This window comes from Phalacrocorax aristotelis, chromosome 6 (assembly GCF_949628215.1).
Source record: "Phalacrocorax aristotelis chromosome 6, bGulAri2.1, whole genome shotgun sequence".
NCBI lineage: Eukaryota > Metazoa > Chordata > Aves > Suliformes > Phalacrocoracidae > Phalacrocorax > Phalacrocorax aristotelis.
The window spans coordinates 14,089,681-14,116,958 of record NC_134281.1 but is presented as its reverse complement, the minus strand read 5'-3'; the positions used below and the strand labels follow the sequence as shown (position 1 = coordinate 14,116,958).

At 48.7% G+C, this 27,278-nt stretch overlaps 1 protein-coding gene and 1 long non-coding RNA gene across 2 annotated transcripts in view; one reads left to right on the top strand and one right to left on the bottom strand.

The window, feature by feature from the left end:
- The window catches only part of LOC142058333 (uncharacterized), a 36,583-nt gene that overhangs the window by 4,914 nt on the left and 4,391 nt on the right, over positions 1-27,278 (bottom strand). The window lies entirely within an intron of this gene.
- On the top strand, positions 16,571-17,242 carry DNAJB8 (DnaJ heat shock protein family (Hsp40) member B8). Its single transcript, XM_075095479.1, has one exon. It carries the CDS (start codon positions 16,571-16,573, stop codon positions 17,240-17,242), a length of 672 nt encoding a protein of 223 aa, XP_074951580.1.

Below are 27,278 nucleotides of genomic sequence, written 5' to 3'. Positions count from 1 at the left end.
ACATTAAGGGGAGAGACTCCTGTCAAGCTAAGTAATTAAGTCCTAGGGTACATAATTGATGCACTTTTGATGTGGACCCTAAATAATTTACAAGGCTGGTGTGTAACCTGACGTGCAGCTCTGGCATTACAACAGTGAGGGACAAGCATCCCCCGTGGCAGGGTGAATTGAGTGGGGCACCTCTGGCATGAGTCACACCGCCCAGGGACATGTGCACGGAGGCTTGGCTGAGTCGGGGGGCTCCTTCTGCCTGCTCCTAGCCTTACCCAGCTGCTGTAAGTGGGTTGCTCGCCACTGAGCCATCCCACTTGCCTGGCATTATGCTTTGGTGGACAAGAGTAGCTCTACCACCCACAAAAGAGGTTCACATGGCAGGACAGGGCAGTGCAAGAGGCAGATGCTGTTGTTTCTCTGTCGAGATTTTTCAACCAACTTCAAGAGAACCCAGCCTCAGCTGAATCCTAAACATCAGCACGAGCTATCTAGCACCATCTGTAACACACCCATAGGTTTTTTCCACCATCAGGGAGTCAAACTGTGGCTTGCCTGCAGTGTATGCACACATGCTCTTCTGAATACAGGCGTCCCTGGCCAGTGCTGCTTGGGAAGAGCTCTTTTAAACTGCTTCTCTCCCTGCAGCTATCCTGATCTGTGCCCTTAACCAGGAGAGATGGAGCAATCAATATACAAACGAACTGCTGGGCAAAACAAGGCCACTGGGGATGGGTCTGAGCCATGGAGATGGTCCCCAGGGGTTTGCTGCGTGGGATGAGGTAGAGGACACCAACCCTGCAGCTGATCACACTATCCCATAAGAAAGACATCAATCTCGAGGGCTTTTTCCACTGTCAGTCATCCACAATGCTCTTTCCTGCTCCATCAGCTGCAGAAGTCAAATGGCATTGTACATTCCTATTCTGGTCTTGGTTCCCACCCCCCACCCCCCTTTCTTTGGTCTTTTTACACTCCATCATCAAGAAAAGCTGATTCTGCCCTTCTTATGCCTTCGTACCACTGTGACACCTGCCTTTCAGGTGCACCAGGCATACCACGAATCTCCTGGGTACTGCCAGCCATGAAGTAGGGTGACAAGGCACTCCGAGCATGGAGCAGGAACACAACTCAGGGCTGTTGTTGCGCAGACCACAGTGACCAGCATGCTGGCTCCACACTGAAAAATACCACCATCCTTCCTAGATGCCCCCCACTCCCAGTGTTTTGACAGTCAGCTTGGGCCGAGTGTATTAGCAGAGTCACCCAGAGCCCCCCCCAGCTCCCCACCACCCCATGCCCACCCCAGGCATGCGCCGTCTGCCTGACACTGCCTACAAACTCTATTAGCTTTGTAATTAAAAACAGCTGTAATCTGATCAGGTGGAGATCACGGTTACAAAATGAAGGAAGCCATTAGCAGGAAATGTTGTGGTTCAGGCAGACATCAAATCAGTTTAAAGAGATTGGATTTCATTGTTTTTATACAGTTACTCCATTACTATAATGCACTGGGTCCATTTAACCGGCTGGCTCGGAGGAGTGCTCATAAGGCAGTAGTGACATCTATGTGAAATGAATGGCATAAACGGCAAACTCCAAGGAGATAGCAGTGAATTTACACCCCTCGCACTGCAGTGAATATTAATGCACCATGAGCTGCCAGAGCTGGGTTTGTTAGAGGTCTGGTTTTCTCTCCTTTTTCTCAAGCCCCTATCAGTGTTGTTGGCACCTCTGGGGGCTGGGAAAGGCTCCCCAGTAGGGATCAGATCCAAGGACCTTTCCTCTTCCCCCCCAGCCACAAACGAAACCACGGGTCCAGTTTCTCAGTAGCAAGGTGGAGTGAGAACTGAAACCACAGCAGCCACATCGCTTCGCTTCCTCCCGGCCTCTTTGCCCCTGTGTAAACACCAGCCAGTTAAGACAAATGCTGGAGAGTAAAATATTTAGCTTCTCATATGGGATGTTGCCCTTTTTCTCTATTCCGCCCCCCCCCCCAAAAAAAAAAAAAAGGGGGGGAAGCAACCTCTGTTTGAAAGCATCAGACTCTGACCCAAGTGCTGACAGCACAGTGAGGTGCATGACGTGACCCAAAATCATTGCCATCAGGAGGGGCTTTTTGCAAAAGCTGCTGGATCCTGCTTTTAATTCAGTCCTGCCCTGAAGCCTATAGCCAAGATATGGCCTCAGGTACCTGTAGGAAAACCTACAACAACAGGTTTCTTGCTCTGAAAAAAGCTACCTGTGGTACCACAAGGGTTCATTTACCTGCTCTGTGTCTTGCAACCTCCTTCCTGCAGGAAAATGGGCAAGGATCCTTCATCAAGCAGCTTGGAAAGGGCTCTAAGATGAGGAGGGTTTTAAGGAAATGCAAACACGATGAGAGCTGTCTGCCAGGAAGGGAACTGTGAGGGTCTCGTGGTCCTGCCTGAGCAGTAAAAGGACTCTCCAGGCAATACAGAATACGAACACTGCCCTCCCCCTCCCTTTGCCAATCTTCTAATCAGAAAAGGAGATAAAAGGGGGCCTGCAGACAAATGCTCAGGCTGCCTCCTACCCACCACGCCGATCTGAGCTTGTAGAGCCCCCTGCTCCAGGCAAAACCCTTTTGGTTATCGCTAAGTCCCTCTTGGCTAGAAAATTACTCTGTCATCTTCATACTAATCCTGTTCCCATACAAACAGGCAACCTCCTTCCTTCCTTGCCACTGCTTATCCCATCCACCTCCTGTCCTCCCCCTCTCCCTTCTCACCCCAAACTGTATCAAATGCATCAAAGCTCAAGTAAATTATATTGCCTTTGACCTTCTGGCAGCAAGTTCAGCCACAGTGCATTAAAAGAGCAGAGGCTGAGGTTTCATGGTCAGCAAAGGCAAATGCAGAGAAGGAACTGCAGGCCTCGTCACTGCATTGCTTCTGCCTTTAGAAGCAGTTTTCAGCCAAGTTCAGTGGCACTCGAGGCTGAGGTTTGGGGTTCAGGCTGTATGGGAAAGAGGGGAGAAGCTGTGAAGCTAGGAAGTGATTTCTGAGCAGTCCCTGCAGCCGCCCGCTTGTCCTGGCAGGTTGGTCTGATCCAGCACTGTGGTTGCCATCACCTCCCACTAACCATCTCTGGAGATAATGGGCTGGATGGAGGTTGCAGGGGCGCTTGGGAGGCAGCAAGGGCCACAGCTGGGCTGGCTGAATCTCTGCAAGCCTCTGCATGTGTGCATGCTCACCTGCTGGGGTCTGCAGCCCATGCAGGCCTGCTCACAACCTCTCGAAACATTCCCTGCCCTGACTGGTTTCCCCAGGCATGGGCTGCGCTTTGAGTTCGTTACACTACATGTGCAACCTGGGCAACTTCATGTGGTTTTGGGTTTGGTTGCAAATGATGCCCATACCTTTACCAATGACAGCTGCATAGGCTGTGGCTTGCTGCAGGGAGGAGGCATGGAGCTGGCAAGACTCAGCAGTTGTGGAGATGTTTTGGGGCAACATTGTGTGCTCAAGCTGGATAAGACTACCAGTGCTCCCAGTTTTCTGCCAGTTGTCCCTGATGTGTCTGATGTCATGATGCAGAGGGTGTACAGCCTTAGTAGCAGCAACCTTGGCACCCCGTGTGCAGGGACCCAAATCAAGAAAGGGAATGAAACTGGAGGAAAGTGCCTTCTGTGGCACAAAAGTGCTTCTCTGGCTCTTACACACTGGCTCCAAACAGGATGATGGATCTAAACTGATGGTAAAACACCCTGTTGTCCTTAGAGAAAGAGAGTTGTACAGTGACTGGCCATCACCTCACAGCACTGAGACAGTTTATGCTTTTGCATTTTGGCTGCAGGGCTGTTTCTGCCGTGGCTCTGGGCATCGTGCAGTATTTGGAGTACCCTCCTCTGAAATCACTGCGACAGCCATGCCAATACCCAAAGAGGCAGCATTGAATCTGGAGCCTGTGAAACCATTGCCAGAAAAATAAATATTCGGGAATATTTTTAGCCTGCTCTTGTTCAGAGAGAATTTCTTTGTGTCCTTCTGAGGAGCTTGCCCGATCTTTCATCGGCTAGTTTTTCTCATTAGCCGGCATAAGCTTTGTTCTTATTTAATAAAGATTAGGATCTGCTGCCTCCAGCCCTCTCTTTTTGCTCCTCCGTCAGGCCCGTGGGGGCTCAGGCTGCAGCGACATGTTTGATGTCAGGCTGCGGAAGTTGAAATGCAGGACAGAAGCTGGCTGGGGTCTCGCATTTGCTTCCCCAAAAAAGGCCCGTCCCACATTGCTTTGCCCTGGCACTGCTGCCCTCTGCAGAGAGCTGCCCCGTGGGGGGGAGAGGGAAAGCGGATGGGACAGAGCGATTGGAAACCACTGCCTGGATCGTCCAGAAGTTTCCAGGCTCAGCTGGCTTGAAGCATTGCAAAGGTCTTGGTCTGAGCTGTCAACACACAGTGTGGGGGAAAAACAGGAGGTGGCTGATACAGGCAAGCGTAGACTGTGCATGAGCCTAATAAAACAGGAGATGTGCCACAGATGGGGGAACAGCTTCTTCCAGCTTCAGAGGTCAGAGAGATGTAATGGATCATCCTTTAGATATCATTGGATTCTCCTAGTTAGCCAAGAAAATAACTTATTTTCTTTCTTGAGCTGAGTCATTCCTCGGAAAGGAATGGGTTCCAAACAACAGGTATGAACCAGAATGAATTTTATGAACTCCCAGAAGAAGGCAGTGGGGTATTCTGAGCTTCGAAAGTCTGATCTCTGCTGCCAGCCCCCAGTGCTGCTCTGGTAGGAGCATCACCGCATCCAGCCGGGACAGAGGTTGCTGTGTGCCAGTGTGGACAGCTGCAGAGCGCTGCGGGGGGGCAGGACCTGGTGCCACATCCCTGTGACAGGTATGGTGAAGGGCCAAAAGGGGCTGGGTTGTGGCTGAGATGAAGGCGGGACTGTGTCCCAACTCAAGCACCCATATATCACTTCTCACATATTCTCTCCACTGCCAACTGCACGGACCAGCCAGGTCATTGCTCTGCATCTCAATTTAGCCATCTGGAGCAAGACTGTATTTACCTCTTAAGAAACGCTGTGGTTTTTTACTTGTGGTAACATATATAATTAGATCTATACAGATCCAGTACTATTAATGTTGCTATTTGTTGATGTACTTCTTTCTTAGAGATTTCACTTTTGTTTGTTTAAAGAAAATATCTTTAAACATTCACCCTTGGTAAGAAGGCTCCCATTTCTGGCAGGAGAGCCTGTTTTGCATATGCGTAACTTTGAAGGGGATGAATAACTTCATGGCCAATAACATTTATAGCTTTGCCTTGTGCAGGGAGATAAGGGCAGAGGAACGCAGGGCTCCGGGGCAGGAGCTGTTTGCTGAGAGGGGCCGGGAAGGAATCCAGTCCCCACCCTGCCAGAGCCTTACCTGCGCCCAGGTGCACGCTGGCCATGGAGCATATCCCCACCAGCTGAGCACCAGCCGCTGCGTAAGGCTAGATACCAAACCTCCTAGCTCACTCCAGCATAGCTAGAAGGGGAGGAGGAAAGGGGCACAGGGGAGGAACAGCAGGGAAGGCAAATTTTAGAAATACTTCTTAAACAGTCACAGTTGTAAATGAAATCACCCTCACCATGTTTGTGTCACTTGTGTTTTCTGCCTGGGGTTATGTGAGAGCACAAGTTTTCCTGGCACAACTACGCTTGGAAAATCAGCTTCCAATCCATATATGATAGTATTCATGGAAACCACAATTCTAATTTACATGCACCGATTTCCCTGCCAGAAACCGTGCTGCCGACCAACCCAGGGATAAAAATGCTGCCCTGTGACTTTCCTGCCCAATCACGACCAACCAATGCACTTCAAAACTCAAATATTTTCCAGGGAATGTTTGCAACCCACAGTTTAAAAAAAAAAAATCTTCCTCAAAATCATGCAGTGGCTCAGCATCATGACTGCATTCAGGGAGGTTTCCTTATAGGTATTTCCCAAGCCAGATATCTACCCCACCAAAGTAAAAACAAACAAACCCTTGAGAACTAAATCTTTCAAATACACCATTTCTTAAGTATTCTTCATTGACAATTTCTCCATTGTTTTCTCCAGTGCTTTACACCATGCTATGAAGATATACTCATAGGTCACCAACGCACAGGGAGGAACGTGGCCCTTTTAAACCCCCTCTGCCCTGGCCAAAGCCAGGGAGGAGTTCTCCTTCCTCTCCCTATGCTAAGCTCAGCCCACGGACCTGCTTCCTCCACTCCAGCCGCTGTTGTGCTCAGTGCAATGGAGCAAAGGTTGGGGAAGTGGAGAAAGAGTCCTTAATAAAGATAAAATCTATTTCTAATGTCTATAAAAACCAAAACCAAATTCCCAGTTACTTCAACGTGAGCTGTGGAGATGGGGTAATGGAGAATGGAGTTATTTATTAATAGAAGGGCATTTCAATAGAGATTGGAGGAGGTGATATGGACCAAATGGAGGCATTTACAGAAATAATACTCAGGAGGTTTTACCCAGCTTGGCCAGGTGTCTCACCATATCCTGGGGGTGGTTGTCTCCCATTCCACAAAAGCGTGTTTCTGAGGAGCTGCATGCTCACAAAGCCCTGCCAGCACTCAACCCATTTCCCCCAGACCTGCCTCTCATTTTGACTTGGATGTGTATCCAGAAGAAGAAGTGTAGAAGGGTGATATTTTTCCAGGGGTCCTGTTCTTGCTGGATTTTTTGGGAAACAGTGTAATGCTGATACACCCCACAGCTCAGACCCTCCCGCCCTGCACCCAGCCCAGGGCAGAAGAGAGCTGCAGCCCGCTCCAGCATGCTCCCTGCCTTCACTCCCTGGCTGTGCTTTTAAACCTCCAAGGCCAGGAGAATCAAAAATTGCATGAGACACCACTCCGATTCCTACCACAGCCTCCCGCAAAATGCAAAATTTGTTTCCCTAAATTCCTCGCTGACTCCTTTTTAACAAACACCTCTGCCCTCGGTTGGCAACCAAGCAGTGCCGAAATTCCCACCTGCCTCTCCCTTGCAGCCCCTTCTGGAGGGACTCATTAGCCATGCAAATCAAAAATGCTCTGAGAGCCTGACAGCCGATTCCCTCCCTGCACCGGCAAGGAATGACAATTCACGGGGGTCTTCAGGGAGCCGGGATGCAGGGAGGGAGGGGCACGGCGCGGCGTGGCTGCGTATGGCAATCAAGCTTTCCCACCGCCACCCGTCCCCGGGGAGCATCCCCGCTCCTGTTGTGGAGAAGCAGCAGCGTCTCTCCCTCCACCTTGTTAATCCCTTCACTTTGCTCCCGCGCTCAGCTCCCCACCACCCTGAACCCACGGGAGCCCTGGGAAAGCAGCGCCTGGTCCTTGCTGCCCCTTCTCCCCTCTGCCTTGCTGCAAAGCAGAGCGGGGAGGGGAGGGAGGAGAAGGGGAAACATGCATTTCCTTAATTGATTTTGGTGAAAAAGGCAGGCAGCCGCCGCACTGTCAAATTAATTAGTTCCAGAGCTATTTGCAGTTATGAGCCACGTAAGATTAGTGGTCATTGCGTTTTGGTGCTAGGGAATGATGGGGGGAAGATGATTTTGTAAGCTTTTCTTGCTCTTGAAGCCTTCCTTAAAAACAACAGAAGAAAATAAAGGAGAAAAGTCCCCCAGCTGCCAGCACTGCAGCACAGGGGATGGGGGCAAAATGGTTATTTTGGCCCACCTGGCATTATCTGTCCCACACAGAACAGAGTGGGTACTGTGCTGTGCTGCAGCTCTGGCCAGGCTCTCTCCTCCTGGCAAGGGCTGATGGGGTCCTGGGGGTCACCCTGCTGCTGGCCCCACCGAAACACGGTGGCAACACCAGCTCCCACATCCCCACCAAGGTGTGAAGCCGTGTGGCCAGACACACCAGGTATCACCTCTGGAGATGCTTGGCCCCTTTTGTCCCCTCTTGCCCTGGCTCCTCAGGGAGGCAAAGTGGGCTGAAGGCTGGAAGAGAGGCTTTGAAAGCCCCAGGTGCAGCTCACGGGGCTCAGATCCCCGATTAGATGGGAAAGCCTGCTGCAACCTGATAACACAGCAGCATCTGACAGGGAGGCTCCAGCAGCTCTCCCCGAGTCGAGCAGTGCCTATTGTTTCAGGAGATATTACCCTGCACACATGCTTACATCTGGATATTGATAAGCATGCCTGTTTATGCATAAACACAGTACAACATGCAGCCACATACCTCTGCATTCCTCCTCCCCTCCCTCCTTTCCCTCCTTCCCCCCCCCCCCCCATTCCTTTATCTCCTTTTTATCTACTCTTGCCTGTTAAATGTTATCTCTGCTCCTTGTTCAGAGCCGAGTCCAGGGAAAGGGCAGTTAAGGTGGGTCACACAAACGGGGTGCTGAGGAATGGCAAATATTTTGGGTGAATTTGCAAAGTTCTTGAGGGTCTGGGTGGGGGGAAGCAAGGGAAGATGGTCCTGTCATACCGAATCACTGCCAAACAGACTTCAGCCAGGATAGGAAAACACAGCATGGTTTGGCCAATACATGCATCGTGTTCCTCACTCTGCCTAGGACTCTGCAGGACCACTGCCTCTGGGCACACACCACGAGCCTTGTCTGCCCAGCCATGCACAGAGGCAGTCTGCTGTAACCCTGCACACTCAGCCCTACAGCCGCACACGTTTTCATGGGATCAATGCCATATTTACTACAAGTCTGACTGAAACGAAAAACAGCAGAAGTGCAGTTTTTATAGTGATTAAAAATTATTTTTAAAAGTATAACCTCCTCCTTCCCTGTTGGTCATTCAGAAAAAGAGGGTCTGCAAAATGAGCAACTGCCAGCTGTACCCCCAATGCAACCCTGAGCACCTACGTTGCCCCAAGGGACTGGTGCCGCGTGGCCGCCTCCGAGACAAAATGCTGATGAAACTGCCTTCCCCAGGCTTGGATCCTGGGAGAGAGAAAACCTTGAGCAATGACACCTGGGTAGCCTGACTCACTTTCTCCAGAAAAACGTGACAGCAGCTCAAGGACTCAGCTTTGCTGAGAGGCCAGCATGCATTTTTGCAAGCACTGCTGTTGGCTCCCCATGCCGGACCCTGAAAGCGAACGCCAGCACCCAAAGGAGCGCTCAGTGCTGTCTCACACATGCCATTGTAGTTGGGCCAGTGCACAGGGGACCGCAGGGCTCTGCTTTCTGAAAAGCAGGCTGGGGCTTACCCTGAGCCAGCCAAAGCACAACCTGCCCCGAGCACTGACTCCTATGCGCTTGTGCAAGGACAGGAAGCCAGGAGGTCTGCAGCAACCACCTACCAAACCCACCCCCTCCACACTTACTGCACACTGGGTGCTTGGTCCACTGGACTGAGGACAAAGGCATACCATGGCATCTTCTGGTGCCTGCCCAGGATTTGTCCCCAGCTCTCCTTGCTCAGACAGTGGTCATAAGCTCTGCTCCTGGCAGGATGGCAGGTTGGCACTGGCTGCTGCATCCCCATCTTGGCTCCAGTTAGGGCTTGCACACCAAATGCTACATCCTTGACATGGGCTGGACCAATCCTTGAAGCAGGCTGGTTTCCAGCTCTCCATCTTTCTAGGAAAAGGGGGAAAACCACATAATGCCAAAGGTGCTTACACCTAAGCAATTTATTTAAGGAACTTTGTCCTGATCAAACCCAGTGACAGCCATGATCCAGTTGAGAAACCTTATCACAACTCACCCAGAAACAACCCGGCACATTAAGCACTCCTCAGCCCTCTGCTCATAGGGGTCACCCAGCTCCCTGGTGAGGGACACAAGTTGGATAAGTGGAAAACTGGGGGAGGGACCTGTGCACTTGTTGAAATCATCATCATTCCCACTGTGGCAGTCTCTACCACAGCTCAAAGGCAATGCTGCTTTGACTGACTCCATGTGTGTGACCAGTTCACTCAGGCAGTTCATGCTGTCCACACACAAGAACACCAGTAAGACCATAAAGCCCCTTTGCAGGCACCAAGCAAAGACACTTGGACCTCAGTTAAATGCAAATTGCTCTGCAGCTAGGGGGGACTGTCCCATCTCCCAGGGGGTGCAACATCATCTTCAAGACCTCTGTTTGTCCCCTCACTGCAGTCAGATAGGGGCAAATGCTACTTCAGCACTACCACTGGTTTCTGGGCTGAAGCAGTGGCAGATGGTCAATGCCTGTACCTAAGCAGCAGAACCCCAGTGTGCACAGAATGAATGGCCTCCCTGGTCAGTATGTACGTGCATTTCCAAGCATGTGTGTGCACACAGACCGTCTTGGGAGACAGGGCAGAAGGGCTCTTCGGAGAGCGTGGGTTTGAGCAATGGGAGCAAGGGCAACATGTGAGCCCAAGGCAGTGTGGCTGCACTGCTCACAAGCTGTCTGGAATGAGACTGTGTACTGAATTTATGAGCTCTTAAGTCACCAAATTTAAAATTTACATTCTCCAGTCTTTTAATCTCAGCAATAAACTTGGACTAAATCTTTGCTGAGGCAGTGTGGAAGTTTCACTATTCCTGGCAGGCCCATGTACGAGGTGCCCATAGGCAGGACCAGATCATGTTTCTTGATGGCTTCAATGTGGAGCCTTTTCTCCAGTTCCCTGCTCCCAGTCAAGTCATCAGTAACCAATCAGTCCCCCACCTGCTACCTTGATTACCCAGAGCCCCTTCTTGGACATAGGTATAACACACTGACAAATACTGGAGGACAAACACTTACAGTGGTCCCCTACAATCCTACCTACCTTCTAGAGAAAGGGTCTGCTTCTTTTAGTCAGGGGTCTTCAGGTCTATGTGCACATCGCCAGGACCCTCACCTACGTTTTCTACCACTTAGGACTCTCCACCCCTTGCAAACCAACCCCACTAGTGTGTTTTTACCCACCTAGAGTTGCTTTACTTCAGAGGTCCACATCAGAAGAACCATCTCCAGGAGGTTTCCTGCTGGAGTGGTGGCTCTCAACAGGAAATGGTCTCCAAAGTGTGCACCTCCTTTGCAAACTGAGACCGAAAATTGAGATGGAATTGGCACTGACAAACCTAGCAAAGGAGGCAGGCCCTCCCCACTTGGATGAACCCCACGCTTTCAGAAGAGGGTGGCATCATTTCTGCAGAATGCTTGAGTGGCCTCAAATAACACACTGAACTGTCAGGCACAAACCCAAGCAATGGCATGAGCCAGCACTGAAATAATGAGAAGCTGATCTACAGCTTTTCCCCTCTGGTTTATTAAATGAATGTTCTGCATACCACTTCCCACTGACTGGAGACAGAGAGAAAATCCCAGGACAGTAACTCATCATCCTTTCTTCCCCTGAGAAGATTCACGGCTGTGGCTATGTATGGATGTTGTGAAGTGATAAAGTTGCTGCGGCTTCACGAGTTACCACACATCAGCTGAGCCGTGCTGCCTAACCGCGTGTACTCCCTGCAATGGGGTGGTAAAACATGTTCGCTCACGATGGGGCTGGAGCAGGTACACTGTCAGCGGGCTCCAGATAAGCATGCTCTGCTGATAAGCAGGGCCTCATTAAGCCCCAGGACTCAACGGCTTGCAATGCAGTCCTTGGCCCAGAAGTTCCTCCCCTTTTCAAGTTGCAGACCTCAGTCTTGGAACTGGCAAAGGGAAAACACTCTGGCAAAGAGGACAATATTGAATTTATTCCTGCACATAGCATGGAGAGGAAGGAGGGTCAGGGACCATGGTGAAGAGCATAAATAGAAGGACCAGCCAACCATGTTGCTAAGTACAACCTCGGTGTAGTCATGCTTGGATGAGGATAGTGCAGATGATACAAGGATATGTCCCAGGCAATGAAACCAAAGTGCTCTGAATTCTGCTGGGGTCACAGTCCATGAACACAAGTTACAGCACTGTTTGGGATTTCCAAGACCAGAGCAAGGCCTTGCCCTGAGCATGGGGCATGATCTAACAAAAAAACCAAAAAATGTTGCCCCTCCGCCCTTGGCTCCAATAAGCAGGGCCAGGCCTTCTCTTTGGCTTCATACCTCCAAGAAGTGTGGTTTTGTGAGGTTCCTGCCTCTTGCTACCACCCAGAAGCTGGGTGTCTTCTTGCCTGAACCTTGGTTCAGTCTCAAGCCCCAGCCTGAGGCTCAGAAAAGCCCATTACAGACCCAGCTCTCTGGATCCTCCTTCAGCTCTGCCTCCAGCCTTTGGGGGTCCCTCCCAGCCAGCACTCCCCAGATCTTCCCCATTTCCCATCCCTCAGCAGACCTCCATGCTGAGCCTGACATACAAGTGCACAGGACATACCGACCCTGCCTTCTGCCCATGGAGGTGGGAATCCATGTCATTTAAGCCTTTTCTGCTCAACATTCACAGCTGCAAAAACAGCAGGCAAACTCCTGACCTTCCAAACCACAACGCACCTACCCCCTCTCTCCTCTAGTCCACCCAGACTCTCTTGGGGTGGTAGCTACACCTGTTTAGGACAGGTTCTCCTTATCAAGACATTGCCCTTATATTTCGAGAGGTGAGGAGACATTCTTTGGGGCAAATTTTCTATTTATTTTTTATCCATCTTCTGAAGACAGCCAGGTCTGTCTGGTCCCCCCATAGGAGGTCAACCTAACACACCCATCCCCAGCTATGCTCCTGGGGAACATGGCTTGAGCGGTGATGAGTGCAGCAACCCCTCCAATGGGTCTGCCCCAGGGGGAGGCATCCAATGACAGTTTGACTGGCGGGGTGAACTGCAACTCATGTTTGTTTGGATAATCAAAGGACTTGGAACAAATGTCTCCCACTCATGTTGGTTTAGATAAAAGGACTCCAGCCTTGTCACAGGATCAATGGGGCTGGTGAGAAACCACTTGTGTAGACCCTCTCTGCCCTCAGACCCTTTGAAAACAGAAGATAACATAATAATAATAACAATGACAACAACAACAATAATAATTTAGGTTGGAAAATACCTTTAAGATCACTGAGTCCAATCGTTAACCTAGCACTAACCCATGTCCCTGAGCACCACATCTACATGTCTTTTAAATACCTCCTGGGATGGCAACCCAACCGCTTCCCAGGGGACCCTGTTCCAGTGCTTGATAACCCTTTCAGTGAAGAAAATTTTCAGAATATCCAATCTAATAATAATAGTAATAATAACAGAAAAAAGTTTTCACAACTCAGAGACACTCAATCCTTTCTGGACCAGGGTGCACTGGGGTGACAAAAGCAATGTCAGGGATTGGGGCTGCAAGTTTGGGGTCACCTGTGGTCTGGGTGGCCAAAAGCTTGGGGCGTTTTGCTGCTTGGTGTCTTGTGTTTTGCTTCCTATCCTGTCCAGGCTGACAACCCCTGCCCTTGCAGACCTACGCCTGGCTGTGAGGGAAGAGCAGGCTGGACATGGCAGTGCCTGGAGCAGGGGAGTGGGGAGGACAGGGACCACTGCATCCGCATCCATCTGGCATACTGAAGCAGCAAATGAAGGAAAAGGAAGAAGGGGGTGGGTAGAAGAGAAAATCCCAAAGATCCTCGGATAATAAGCACCATTAAGGTTAGTCTGTCTCATGATTGTTTCTTATTAAAAAGAGACTGTACTTTATCTGTGCAGGATATGCTGTTTGGATGAGGGAATTAGCAGAGTGACTGCCTCCATATCATCTAATTAGCAAAAATGTTGATAAGCAGATACAATCACATATGATTAGGATCCTTTTAAAAAGCCACTCCATTAATTAAATAGACAGAAAGGCCGCCTCCAGCCCTCGCGTGCCACTGATTAGAATACAAATATTTACACTAATCTCACCTCCATCAGCCATGGGACACTTTTGAGTATTTTTAGTGACATCAGATTACTATTGATTTTCATCCCCAATGTCAGACCATTTTGTTAGTATCTGAAAGTGCTGCCTTCAGTTTCGGATGCTTTAAATCATGTTAAGGGTTTATCTTAATGACGCTGCTGATAACCACTGTTCAGGTCACTCGTACTTTCTCTTCAAAGAACACAGTCTGGGCTGGTTTTTATTGTTTGTACTTGAGATTTAAGATACGAAAAACATTTCTCATTTCAAAGCCTTGGTTTCCAGGGATGGGGCTGCCAGGCTAGTTTGGGTCTAGTTACTTCATGTGTGCATGTCTCTCATTTCCCGTGCTCCCTGCCTCTCCTCGACCCTTTCTTTTTTCCTTGCAAACACTTTTGGCTCACAGCAGTGGTCTCTCTTGAATGGCTGCTAATCTCTGACGCCTGCTGCAGGCAGCAGACAGACAGGCAGTGAGCGTCGCCCATTTGGGGATGACAGGAGAAAACCACTCCCTACTTTTCAGATGGGTAGGATGCACTAAATCCAAGGCAGATAATCCAGTGCGGCAGCCAGTCTGAGATGGGCTCTCATCAAAAGCAAGTACAGGAGGAGACACTTTGCAAAGACACAGCCCAAGGTACAGTAACCTCCTTCCTTCCATGCACAGCCCTGCTCCCTACAGAAGATAACTGGTCTGGGACCCTCCTACAGCTTCTCTGATGTCCCATTTTCCCTTCTAGATAACAGAGAGTAGGAACAGCAATTGCTCTTGAAATTTCTGCCAAGCGTCTGTAAATGAACCACAATGGCAGTGGCTAGGAGCTGTTGGCACCTTTCAGTGGGTTGTGGGTGATAAGCTTGGGTCACCTTCAAGTCCAATGGACAACCATTAAAAAAAACCCAAACCACTACTCAGATAAATGAGTCCCCTTGGTGAAGATTTCAAGCAAAGCACCACAGTGTGTGCAAGCCATGAAGCCTTGGGTCTACCCTCAGTGTGGAAGAATACTTTGGGAATGCAAAGAGCCCTCTGAGTTCAAATGGGAAGCAGCAGCTTGAAAAAACATTCATGTGGCACAACCGCCCTGTAAGTAAAGACCTCCTCTGTGCGAAAGGAGGCAAAAGCCAAAATCTCCCTGAGGTGAGCCCATGGGACCATGAGCTCCTTCATTGCCTTACAATTCCTTCAGCTCCAGCCTCCAGACCAGCACTGAGCTGCGTTACAGCAACTTTTGCCACCAGAATATGACAAGTATCTCAGTACTACTGTCCCATTACTGACCAGTGAGAAAACCAGCAAAACAAAGCCCTTCCCCAACACACATCAGCTCAATTGCCTCTCTTCCTTCCTCTGTCACATTGCTTTCTACAGGCTGACATGGCTGTCCCTTGGCTTCATGGCCCCACACGTACAATGTATGTTAGGACAGCAGCCAGCTCATACGCTGCACATATGGTCTTTCGTCTGGCCGGCTCTTGACTCCTTCCCAAAGTGTGGGATAATGGAAACGAGGGCAGTGATCTGCAACGCATGCTGCCATTAGTAGGTGTTTACGACACTGTGTTACAGACAGATGAGTTCTCATTACTGGCACTTCCTTGGAGATCTCCTTCATGCAGTTCTCTGAGAGGATATTGCATTTCCCACAGGAATGGCAAATCCAGGGAACATAAACATGCAGGATAACCTAATCCCAGACTGGATCATCAAAGTTCAGCTCCTCAGGCTGAACTTGCCTATGTTGAGTTCATGGGACATCCCTGTTACACATGCATACACCTTGGGACGGATGTCCAAAAAAGCATGTAGAAAAGAGGCTAAGGTTGTTAATGACTTCACTCATTTTGGTACCAACATGAGAGCTAAGCTCTTCTGGAAGTGTTAGAGTTGGCTATAAATTCAGAAGAGATCATGACGGTCATCTAATCATGATTTTAGGAAAAGGGCCCACACTGGGTTTAAAAACAGCCACATGAGGAGGTTCCAATGATTCATCACCTTCATAATGAAAGATGTACAATGTATTTTGAGTTTAAATTTGGCTAATGACACCTTCCAACTGCTTTGTCCGGGAGCCTGAAGATCCCCATACCATTGAATTTCTGTTCCCATGCAGGTTCTTACAGACTATGATGAAGCTGGCATTGAACTTTCTTTTAATACCAAGATGCTTTCCCTGAGTATCTCACTCCAGAGCATATTTTCCAAACCCTTAATCACATTTTATGGCTCTTCCCTGAGCCTTCTCCAATTTATCAACACTCTTGCCAAACTGCAAACAGCTTTCCTATAGCTGCTGCTATAGGGTAACATGCCCCATAGGGGTAATATGAACTCATTACACCACGCTTCCCTGGACTGCACACAAAACCACACTGAGTATCTGAGAATTCCACCTTTGGGCAGGTACAGGCAAAAAAAATAACATCTGACAAAGTCATACGTCACAGCTGTGACATCACAGGTACATCAGGCAACTACAATGGCACATGTGTGGTCTATGTTTAAAAATATAAGGCCGGTGACAACCAGTTCCACCCTAGAATGAAGTCAGGTCAACTGAGCAATGATTGGCTGACCCCCCTCTGAGATCACAATCTCACAATTTTTGAAGAACAGGCTTAAAAAGAAAGGATACCGTCAAGCAGCACTGTGTGGACTCATGATGCAAAAGGACAAAGCAGATCGAGGGATGAACTGAGCATCTACCCACCCCTGAGAACTGCAGCAGCATTAGGTGTCCAGGAGTCTTTGCATGCTGGTCATCCCTGGGCTTCACATTCTTGGTGAGAGAGAGGTACCAGGCAACTTCCAAACAGCCCTACCTTTCCTTTGAGATGGCGGATTATTACAAAGTCCTTGGACTGCAAAAAAGTGCCTCACAGGATGATATTAAGAAATCCTACCACAAACTGGCACTCAGATGGCATCCTGATAAGAATCCCAACAACAAGGAGGAAGCTGAAAAGAAATTCAAAGCAGTCACTGCAGCATATGCGGTTTTGTCCGACCCTCAGAAACGATCACTCTATGACAGGTCTGTTAAGGAGAGCAGATCCCACAGAGGAAGAAGTGCCACAGGGGGTCATAACAGCTCCTTTGATTGTCCTTACTTATTCCATGACCTTGAGGTCTTTAGGGGAGTCTTTGGAGGGATGGATCCCTTTGAACATGTTTTTTGGGACACCTTTGACAACATCAGAAACAATGGTGAAAACTGGCACAGGACAAGTGGAAGAGGAAGAAGCTCCAGCCTGTTTTCTGATTTTATGGAGTCATTTATGCCATGGAATTCATTCAGCCCCAGTGAGCAGTCCACATCCTCTTTTGGTGGGGACACAGCTGGGCCACACAGTGTCAGATCAGTGTTAACCACTACTGAAGTGATCAATGGCAAGAGGATCACCACCCGGAAAATCATCGAGAACGGGCAGGAGATAACAGAAGTGGAAGAAGATGGCCAGCTGAGGTCTGTGAAAATAAACAGGAGAGACCACCGGAAATTATAATGCCCCCCAGCACAAGCATTAAGTGCAAGCTGTGGGATGTGCTCTTATTGCTCAATGGATGGGATCTACTACAAGCAGTATTAATAAACACTGAGTTCATGACACAACCGATGCAGACTTCTCAATGGCTGGGGACAAATACTTCACAGGTAAAGATGTGAAGTGATGCTAAACTACGGAGTGGGACTCTACTAACTGTGTAAGGTGATAGATGGTGCTCATTCAGTAAATTGGTATAGTAGATATACGTGAAAGCAACCATGCCAGTTTGCCAAAGAGACCAAGTTGATTAATACAGCAAGAGGACACAGGCTGGTTGGTTGATGGACAGGTAAAAGAGCTCTATGACAAGCTGTAGGTCCTCTTCCCACTCCTTGAAATGCCAATCTTGAAGTCTACTAGCTGGAAGAATAAAGACTTTTGTGACCCTCATACACAGCCCTGACACTGAGTGAAGAACATTCTACCTTTGGTCTATGACTAGACACATATTAATTGAAAAAAATTTTTGTACACAGGTAAGAAGGTGGGGGAAGTTCAGTGGGGCCTGCAGAGCCTAGAGGAGAGGGACTGGCATAGGAAAAACCAAAGGAAGGAAGAAAAAGTCATTCCTCAAACTGTAGAAGAAAATGGGGTCTTTCTTGAGAATGCCCTGCAAATTATGACCAGAGACCTTGATGGAAGCACTGTGTATCTCAGGGGCCGAAAGTGGGCAGGGAGAAGGTGAATTTGGCTCTTGGACTGGGACAACCTATAGTCCCTTTCTGCCTGGAGTCGTTCAAAGAAAAAGAGCTAAATTCAAACCATGAGCAAATAGATTCCAGGGGGCTGAGTTTAGCTCCCTCTTTGTGCAAAGTTGGATGTGGGGACTTAGATGGTACTTTACCATCCTTATTGTCTTGCTCACAGCTGCAAGAGCCAGTTCACAATGCATTTCATGTGCAGTCCGCCAGCATGCTGCTTTCATCCTCCACTGAGCTAAAGAACACACTCCCCACGTTTCCACCCTCCCCTGTGCTGACATGAATGGCTGAGCCTTGTTTCTTGCTTGGCCAGATCACCTTAGGCATTTAAAATCTTACACGACTCTTATTTTTGGTCCCACGCTACATCCCCTTGAGTTTCCCAGCTTGTCCTACCCACTGATGTCTCCCTGGAGACTGGAACTAGTGTTCAAGGACATTTTCACTCTAATCCAGATTGCAATTGCTGCCTGCATTTGGGCAGGTCTTTGCATCTGTTTCCTCTGCTGTAAAATGGGAATAACAGACTCCCATACTTTGAAGGAGACTGTGAGGTAGTGATATTAGTAAAAGACTACAAACATTAAGCAGTAAGTTAAATCAGCCAGAATACTGCCACCCTTAATCAAAACCTTTTACTTTTGAAAAGGAAAATGTAGCTTAAATCACCTTCCTTAGCAACTGATGCCATGCACAACTTGGAAAAACAGACCAAAACTGTGTTTGTTACGTTAAGGGCTGCTAAGTCCCTGTGAGTCCCTCTCCCAGTAAGAAAAAGACATAGCACTGGGAGGCAAGTAGAAGTCTAAACACATGCTGGGTTCACAGACGGAGGCCAGCAGTGATGGGAACAGGAGAAACCTTGATACAGAGACAAACTGCATCTGCTAATACTCCACAGTTTGGGAGCCACCAGCAGTCCTGCAGGCATTGGGAGTCTAAGGATTGCAAAGATTTAAGGGGCTTGGTACAGAAAGACTATTTTGGTCAGAACAAACACAAGTAAGTATTTCTACCGATATTCTCTCTGCGGATACCATGTTCATATGAGATATCTTCCTGGATTTATCTTAAGCTACTTCAGAGGAAGTCCAAGGTGTAAAAAAACCAAAACCAAAACCAACAAAACAAACAAACAAACACACCACCCAAAAAAAACCCAACCAACCAACAAACAAACAAAAAAACCCCAAACTCCACATTTTGGTCTTTAATCAAAATAACATGTTTTGAAGTCTGGACCAGAGTTAAATTCCCATCTCCTCAAACTTTTCAGCTTGCTAGGGCTAAAAATTTGCTTCCATCTCATCTCTAACAGGATATTTTTATGTATGCACATCGATATTTCTTGATCTGAGACAAAGAAATGCTGATCTATGCACATCTTATACCTGTCCTGCCTTGGGTCAGCAATTCCCTGCCTTATATCAGTATGTAAGGTAACATCTAAGAGCAAGCACTTCCTTTTCCCATCCTTGGGTCAGAGTGTTTCCGTTGCCACTTGTAGCAGCAGAGAGCTCCTGGGGCAGCTCTGGCAGCTGCATGTACCAAAACCTGCTGTTAGGAACCCAGGAACATGGATTGGGAAGGGACCCAGCTCACCCAGTAAGTGTGCAGTCCAGGAGGACCTGCAGATCCTCTTCCACACCTCCCTGTGCACTGCAGGCCACAAAACACCTCACAGCACTTTCTGTGAGCAAAAGAGCTGAGTTTAAAAAAAAAGGTAAGAGAGAAGGTCAGACTGCATTAGAAAAGTCCCGCATTCCTGCAATAGCAAGAAATCTGCCAGGTGTGCCCAAACCACCCATGGAAACAGGTTGCATCTCTGTTACAGAGAAAGATAAATGAACCCCAGCAAACCTTGCCTCGGAAGAAAACCCTTGCCTGTCCCAGGACATGGGAACAGACTAACACTGAGCCTGCCAGCGAAACACTAACACCTTCAAGGAAGTTTTTAAGGCTTTTTCTCATGCCATTTAGCAGCTTCAGCACCGGAGGAGGCAGCACCAGATGTCCAGCCACAGCACAAGCCGGGAGCCTTTGCCTTGCCCAGTTCCAGTTCTCTGTTCCTCTTCCAGAAATGCATCCTCCCTCTAAAAAGCTGTATTTTGGGACTTTGCCTGGTCAGTGGTGTGTCTTTCAGGTGTGCTTATGGCCGAAGGCACTTGCATGCACTTACACGTGCAGTCAATCCATCACAGGTACCAGTGGCAGAGCCTTTTGCTCAGCTGCCAATGGAAACCCAGCCCCTCATCCTTTCAGCCACTGCCGGACATGATGGGCTCATTTGGAACACCAGCTCTACTTTAACCCATCACACTGGGGGGCAGTTCGAAGCCCTGGTTTGACTGCAGCACCAAACCCAAGCGCATGGCCCCGGCTGGCCTGCAGCACCAGGAAGAGCAGGGAGTGAAGGCGGCTTGAGCGCTGCCGCCAAGCCCGGCCGGCAGCCTGCATGGAGAGGCTGAGTCATTATTTTATTAGCAGGCCCCACAACTACTTTAATGTGGGCTTAGGCTGCAAAAACAAAAACATACATAAAAGCATTTGGAATTACTTCATAAAATACTAAATCACAATATTAACTGACTGACCTTTGCTCTATGCAGACCTGCTAATTTTAGCAATTACAGCCAACAACTTGAACATATCAAGTGGGCAACTGTTTAACAATAATGACATCTGCTTGGAAAATCCAATTATGTCTAAACATCTTTAAATCCCCACTAGGGGATACCTGCTTTCTCTTTGCAACTGTTAGTCTCTGCCTAATAGGATTTTAAACAAGCAGCCTGCTGCACACTGTGGTGGCAGTGGCCCCTCTCCCTGGAGTGGCAACAACAGGACTGCCATCCATTTAAGCAGGGATTGAGAGTGTCTCCTCGGACAGTGATGGAAGTGGTTTGGTTTTTTGACAGCCTAATCTGATAGATGGGTGCATTAGCTGGATCCCTTTGCTCCCCTGCCCCCTTCGCAGATACTGCTCCCCTCCGCAGCCCCCAAGGTTGCATGTGCTGGACACAGCCAGGGCTGATTTCTGCAGGCCATTTCTTGGGAAGGACCTTGCTACCAAGATGGGCTTTGCAGCCGTCAGTGCCTTTTGTGGGGCAACAGATATGAGATTTCCTCCTTCAACCTCCTCAGACTCAAACTAGTTTTGTTTTCTGGGGTGAATTGTTTCTTTCCTCTCTTTTCTCCCTTCTTTCCTTCTCTACCTCCAGGAACTTAAATCCCTCCCCCCACTCCCAGCTTTGTGGGTGAAACTCCAACACTGATGTCTGTTCCTCTCTATAATGGGAACCTCTAAAAGACAGCAGCCACACAGTGGCTTTAGCAACCATCTTTCAGGGCTGTAGGTTTTTCTTGTAAAGAAAAGTGACTTTAGAAGTAAACAGGACCAGTAAGGAAGAGTGAGTACAATGAGACCACTCAACTCTCAATAAAGCACCCAATGCAGACCAGGATCCTCCACCATAAAATCAAAGGTCCTTATTCAGCCTGCAGTGAGGTTGCCTCAGACCCCTGAGCTCCACTGATCTGGCAGCAGTTTCCACTCCATGGACCCACTCCTGATCACTCAGCACCCTTGGCTGTGAGGCTTTTGTCAGATATTTGAACTGAGATACAAAACCAGAATATTTCCGTCCCTTCTCCTCCCTCCCTCTCCCTCCCCGGCCAGCCTGGCTCTTTTCTGATGGAGCGTGCAGCAAAATCACAATCACATGTTTGCAGCGGTAGGAGGCCATTGGCATGGAAGTGGCTGTGATGTCACTACAAACATTTCCACCCTATCCCATTTCTCCAGAACAGTCTCCGTTTTTATGACCCCATCCTGAGATCTGCAGGAAATCAAATTGTCCTGATTCTATTTTGAGCGTTGGTGTCATGGCATCAATATATAACGATGTGGTGTCAAGCCGGAGAGGCTCAAGCACTCTGCCGTGGTGTCACAGCCGGTTTGTTTTGTGCAGCTTTACAGACTGGATCGCAGCCCTGAGGATGCCATGCTTGCCGTGCTGGGACCGCTTGGGAAACGTATGCTGTACTAATGGGATGAGCTGCAGGGGCAGGACACAGGGCAGGTCTGGCTTCCATCCATCGGCAGCTCCCACACCCTCTTAGAGGTTACCAGCTGGGGCACAATGATACCAGAGGGCAGAGTAATTGTGCAGGCATGTGATATGCAGTCCCTACAGAAAGGTGTGTTGGGTGCCAACCAGACCCCAGGAGCTGCATTTGAGAGATGAGAAGAGCATGGTTGCAAGGCACTTGTGCAGGGCAAGGGGAGATGCAAGCAAGGGAGAGAGAGAGACTTGGGGACAGACAAACACTGGCAACGAGCCTGGGGCAAGAATCCAAGCAGCAATCTGACCAAAACAGGGAGAAGCAGCACCCAACAGATACAAATACTTGTCTAAACTAGGATTACCGTCTAAGCAGAATGAACCATAGGTTAGACCTCCCCAACTAGCCATCTGAGATTCAAACAGGGGTTTAGATCTCACTGTGCTCATGAAACACTTCTCTGATGCTTTCCACCAATACGTGAAACCCTGTAGACTGGAGGTCTCCCTTGTACCTATGTCTCACAGGAAAGAATCAGGCCTTGAGATATCTCTTGGCAATTAAGCTCCAGTGGTGTCCCTACCTGACTTATCTCCTGCACCCAAATCTTATCTTCTCTTCAAAGATCATCAGATCTAACACATGGCATACAGAGAACACGCCTGGACTGAGGTCTCCAACAGAAGCAACAACAATCTGCAGCAATATTTTATCTGTCCTGGAAGAACTTGAGAAAGCCTTGCAGAGTCCCCTGGAGCAGAGCAGGAAAAAGCACTGGTTTGGCTAAAATAGCAGTAGGAGAGACATGGTGGTGACCCATAGCTCCTAAAAAGCAAGAGAATATGGACTGCTTTTCAGAAAGTGTAGCGGGAACTTCTGTATTATTTCTCTTAATGTAAGGGTCAGGACAACCCTCTATATTTAAAGATTTTTGCAGAAGGGTGCAGGTTCGAACCCTATGTTAAAATCACACCTCCAGGAGAAGCATCTTTTGTGGGCTATGTTACTGAAAGTTAAAACCTCTTTGCAAAGGCAAAAGAGAGCCTAGTGACAGAGTCTGAGTATCTCAAGGCTCATATGAAGCATACCAAGTGCTCATGTGTGTTTGGTCTCCACAGTACCAGAAAATACGCATGCTACAACCCCAGAAAGGAAAGGATATTAATCCTTGAGGCACTTTGTTTCTGATGAGACTCCACCCTCTCAGCTGAACCTCACCAAGACTGAATGTGACCTTTTATTTACCTTTAGCCATAACTGCTGAACTCACTGCATCCGAAGGAGCCAGCGCAGAGACCAGACAACCGCTTTCTAAACTCCTGTATGGAGAACATTAGTAACTGGAGATAGCGGTCCGGCAGACTTGCAGCCTGAGACAACGCGTCAGTTCCCATGAAATTGCTGGGTCATTAGTCATCTCCTCTCTGCAGCTTTCATTTTCAAGTCCTCCTTTATCTTTGGCTATGATTAGCACTCAATTGCATTCACCTTTGGTCACCCTCCAAAAAAGCACCAGGCAAAGGAGCTCATTGGACTTGAATACCACCCACTTCTGAACCATTCAAGAAAGTTCTTTACCGTTTGACTTCAGTATCTGCTTTCCCATCTTCCATGGGGCTATGCCCTGTAACTCACTCTTTGTGGCTGGCAGAACTTTGCGCCCTTCCCTCCCCAGACTCAGACCTCCCTGGTGCCATTACAGACAGCTCCTCACGTTCCCATGCCCTTGATACCCTTTCTAGCTTCTCTGTTTCCCCACTTTACCCTGAATTCCTCTCACCTCCTTCCAATGCCTTCCAGGAGCTGCTTTCTTTCCTTCCTTCTGCTGCTTGCTAATGCTTTTCTTCCCACTTTGGACACTGCACCCCTCTAAATAAATAGTTGCTTGAATTGCTCAGCTAAGAACCTGGTCTCTTCCCATCACCCATGACACGAGGAAAACCCTCAATGGTGTTTAAACAGCCGCAAAATGAGGCCCAGCAGCACCAGGTGACTTGGCAAGAAGTGACATGGGTGTTACAGAGATACACTCCAGCGTGGTCAGAATGAGAAGCCCATGTGGGGTGATACCATTTTTTTAAAAAGTCTTATTTTTTTATTTTATTTTTCTCTCTCGTGGTTCCTCCTGCTTCCGGAATGAACAGGGGTTTTTATTGCTGGGGTTAAAAAACACAAATTTGCATTACATCCTGGCTCCTGCTGTAATACTTCAGTCTTGTTTCTCTCTCGTCCCCTCTCCAGAACAACTGATGCTATCACAGCCTGATTTAATTTCAAAGACGGATTGTGATTTGGCAGTCGGGGGAAAAAAAAAAAAGCCAAGCTAATCAAAAGTCACCATCTGCTGCGTTGCCATGGGGATATTCCTCCCCAATAAATGTGCTCTTTGCCAAAATCACAGATAACAGCACTATAAAGGGTGGGAGGTGGAGGGGGGGGAATCAAAGAAAGAAGTTCCGACACTAGGGGGGAAAAACGAAAGAGAGGAACGAAGGAGAAAGAGAGACAGAGAAGAAGTAGGAGAGAAAGGAGCATAGACTACTGAGGAAAAATGACAGACTGACCAACTAGGGAGAAGGAGGAAGAAATCATAGAGACTAACAAGCAGCTGAGGATGACAAAGTGATGGAGGAAGACAGACAACTGGAAAGGAGGAAAGAGGAGAGAGACCTTGAGACACTCTGCTGCATAAGATACCAAAACAAAACAAGCAGAGATAAGAGAATTGCCCTCAAAGCTTCATCTCAAGGGAAGGGGAGAAAACTGAAGCATCAGTGAGAACTCCCAGGGATGTTGGTCTAAGCTAAGGAAAAGATCTTACTTCTATTCACATCACAGTTACCGAAAATAAATCCCTGGAAGGGACAGACGGTGACATGTGGGGATGACCAGGGTCGGGTTGCTGGTGATCCAGCAGCCTGGATGCTGCCAGGGCCCCATGGTGAGCTGAAAGGGTTTGTCATACTGCAACACAGCACCAGGACCTGGTGGGTTAAAATACAAATTACCTGGAACTGAGCATTTTCAAGCTGTCCTGTTTGAGATGGCAGAAGGGGCAGGGGCCAATAATTCAACAGCCACTGTTGCTTTTTATTTCCCCTTGTGATACTGGAAAGCAGTTTGGGATATGGAATATAAGGGCAAAGAGTGCAACTGTGCAGGGGTTCATGACTGTCCCCAGTGCTCAGAGGGGACTGACCAGGCTCCTGCAGAACCATGCACCCCAGGCATGGGCACCGGGCAAGGCAGTTGGCCAAAGAGAAATGGGGTCACCTAACATGAAATGACTAAAAGCTGTGAAATTTTAGGTCACAATGTGCTGGCTGCCCCCTGACCCTGCTTAGAGTGTGCTTGTGTGTGTTGAGTGCCCCTATTAACCCCCAGCAGTTGACGGAGATATGGGAGACATCCCACCCTCCTCCCCAGTCCTAGTGGGAGCTAAGCAAAGGGGTCCTCTAGCACCTAGCACTTAGATTTTCCCTTTGCTCCCACTTCCTCCCTGCATCAAGAAGTGCTGTAAAAATCACAAGTCTTAAAACACAATGTTGGGTGTTTTTCTCTGTATAATAAATTCAGAGCACTGAGGTCACACTTCCATCCTTCTCTGCTCAACTGTATAAACTTTTTTTTTTGAAGGAAAGCTAAAGTGCCTCCCATCACACAGCTCCAGGAGCTAGGGTTTAGGAGTGTATGCTAGCGTATGTCCCACAAGAGCATTAATGTCAGCTGAATCTATGTACATGGGAAGAGATAGGCAGTTGGAGTGAATTAATTTAAAAATTAGAATGGGAGCTATTGAGTAATACTTTTCAGAGTAGCTTTAGCGAAGACCAAAGACATTGGGTCTTCTGAGCTCAAATGGTCTCACCTACATGAATGGAGCCAGATGGGCTGTCAGAGCAGCAGAGTTTCTGTACTCCAGATCCCATCCTCCCCCCATACCACTACCTCCAAGACCCCCAAAACACATCTCCTGAGCCAGGCAAGATCTAGGGAAGCAGAGATGGCCATGGCAGTAATGGGGCTCCTTCAGACCCAAGATCCTCCCTCTGTTGGCAAGGTGGAACTCACCCATGGCTGGGGCTGAAAGAAGGTCTAAGGGGTTATCTAAAAGCCTCTTTATCCTCTGCAGATGCAGGGTGGTGCCCCTGAGGAGTCTTTTAGGCTGTTCTCCATATGGGATGGCTCTAGCACTTGGGCCAAGGATAGCCCCAACCTGTGTCACCCCCCTGACAGGGTCCCTGCACAGGGAGGATGGAAGAGATCAGCTGAGAGTGAACAGACCTAAGGATGGGAGAGAGAAGACATTGATGTGGGAACTGGAGAACCTGAGGGAAAAAAGAAAAAAAGAAAAACTCAAATAATGCAAGTGGGAGAAGGAGGGAAAGCTCTCTGGAACAGGGGCTGCAGGGAGGGCTTGTGGAAGAGACAGGCAGAAGATAAAGCTGCACAAAATGGAGAAATGCTTCTGGATAGTGTAAGCATCAGGTGCACAAGCACCCACATTTACATCCTGCTAGCATGGAGGGTAGGACATGGGGTTAGGTGGCAGAGGGATGAGACTAGGAAAAACTCTAGGAGGAAAGGGCCCTTAAAAACAATCTGGTGCATGGACATGAAAGGCTGAAACTCCAACAGCACCATGCGAGGGATGCCCCATTGGCAGTGCCACAAGGCAATAGCCACAGCACCCACTGGGAGAGCCGAGAGGACCCGAAAGGGAGCTGGGGCAACACCACTGACTGCTGGTGTCAGAGGCAATTGGGGAGGGTTTCTGTGGGGAGCCACACTGGAAAGGGGTTTCTAGCATGTACAATGTAAGAGAATGCACAAAGGGCTGACACTCATGGGACGTCATCTGACCAGTCTGCAGCACCCAGCCCCAGTGCCCAGGCATTCCTAACAGTGAGTGGAGAGTGCTGCTGGGCAGGAATGATGCACAAGCAACCTCCCTTGGATCCACTGTCCCCACCTTGGCATAGACAGGCAGTGCAACATTGGGCTGCCATCCCCAGTGGAGCAGGGACTTGTCCTAGGTCAGCTCTCCTGGGGAAAATGAGTGGTAGGGATGGGGACATTAGCAAAGCAAAGGGCTAAACCAAGGAGCATCATGAAGAACGGAGCCCCCATCATCATCCTGCTTCCACCATGTCTTGCTTCCGCATCCTGCCTCCCCCTTTCCTCTCACTAGACTGTTAGAATGTTTTAGTGTGGAAAGGAGGGGGAGT

What these genes read in the sequence shown, in the direction of transcription:
- DNAJB8 (XM_075095479.1), top strand. Translation starts at nt 16,571, where the DNA reads ATGGCGGATTATTACAAAGTCCTTGGACTGCAAAAAAGTGCCTCACAG.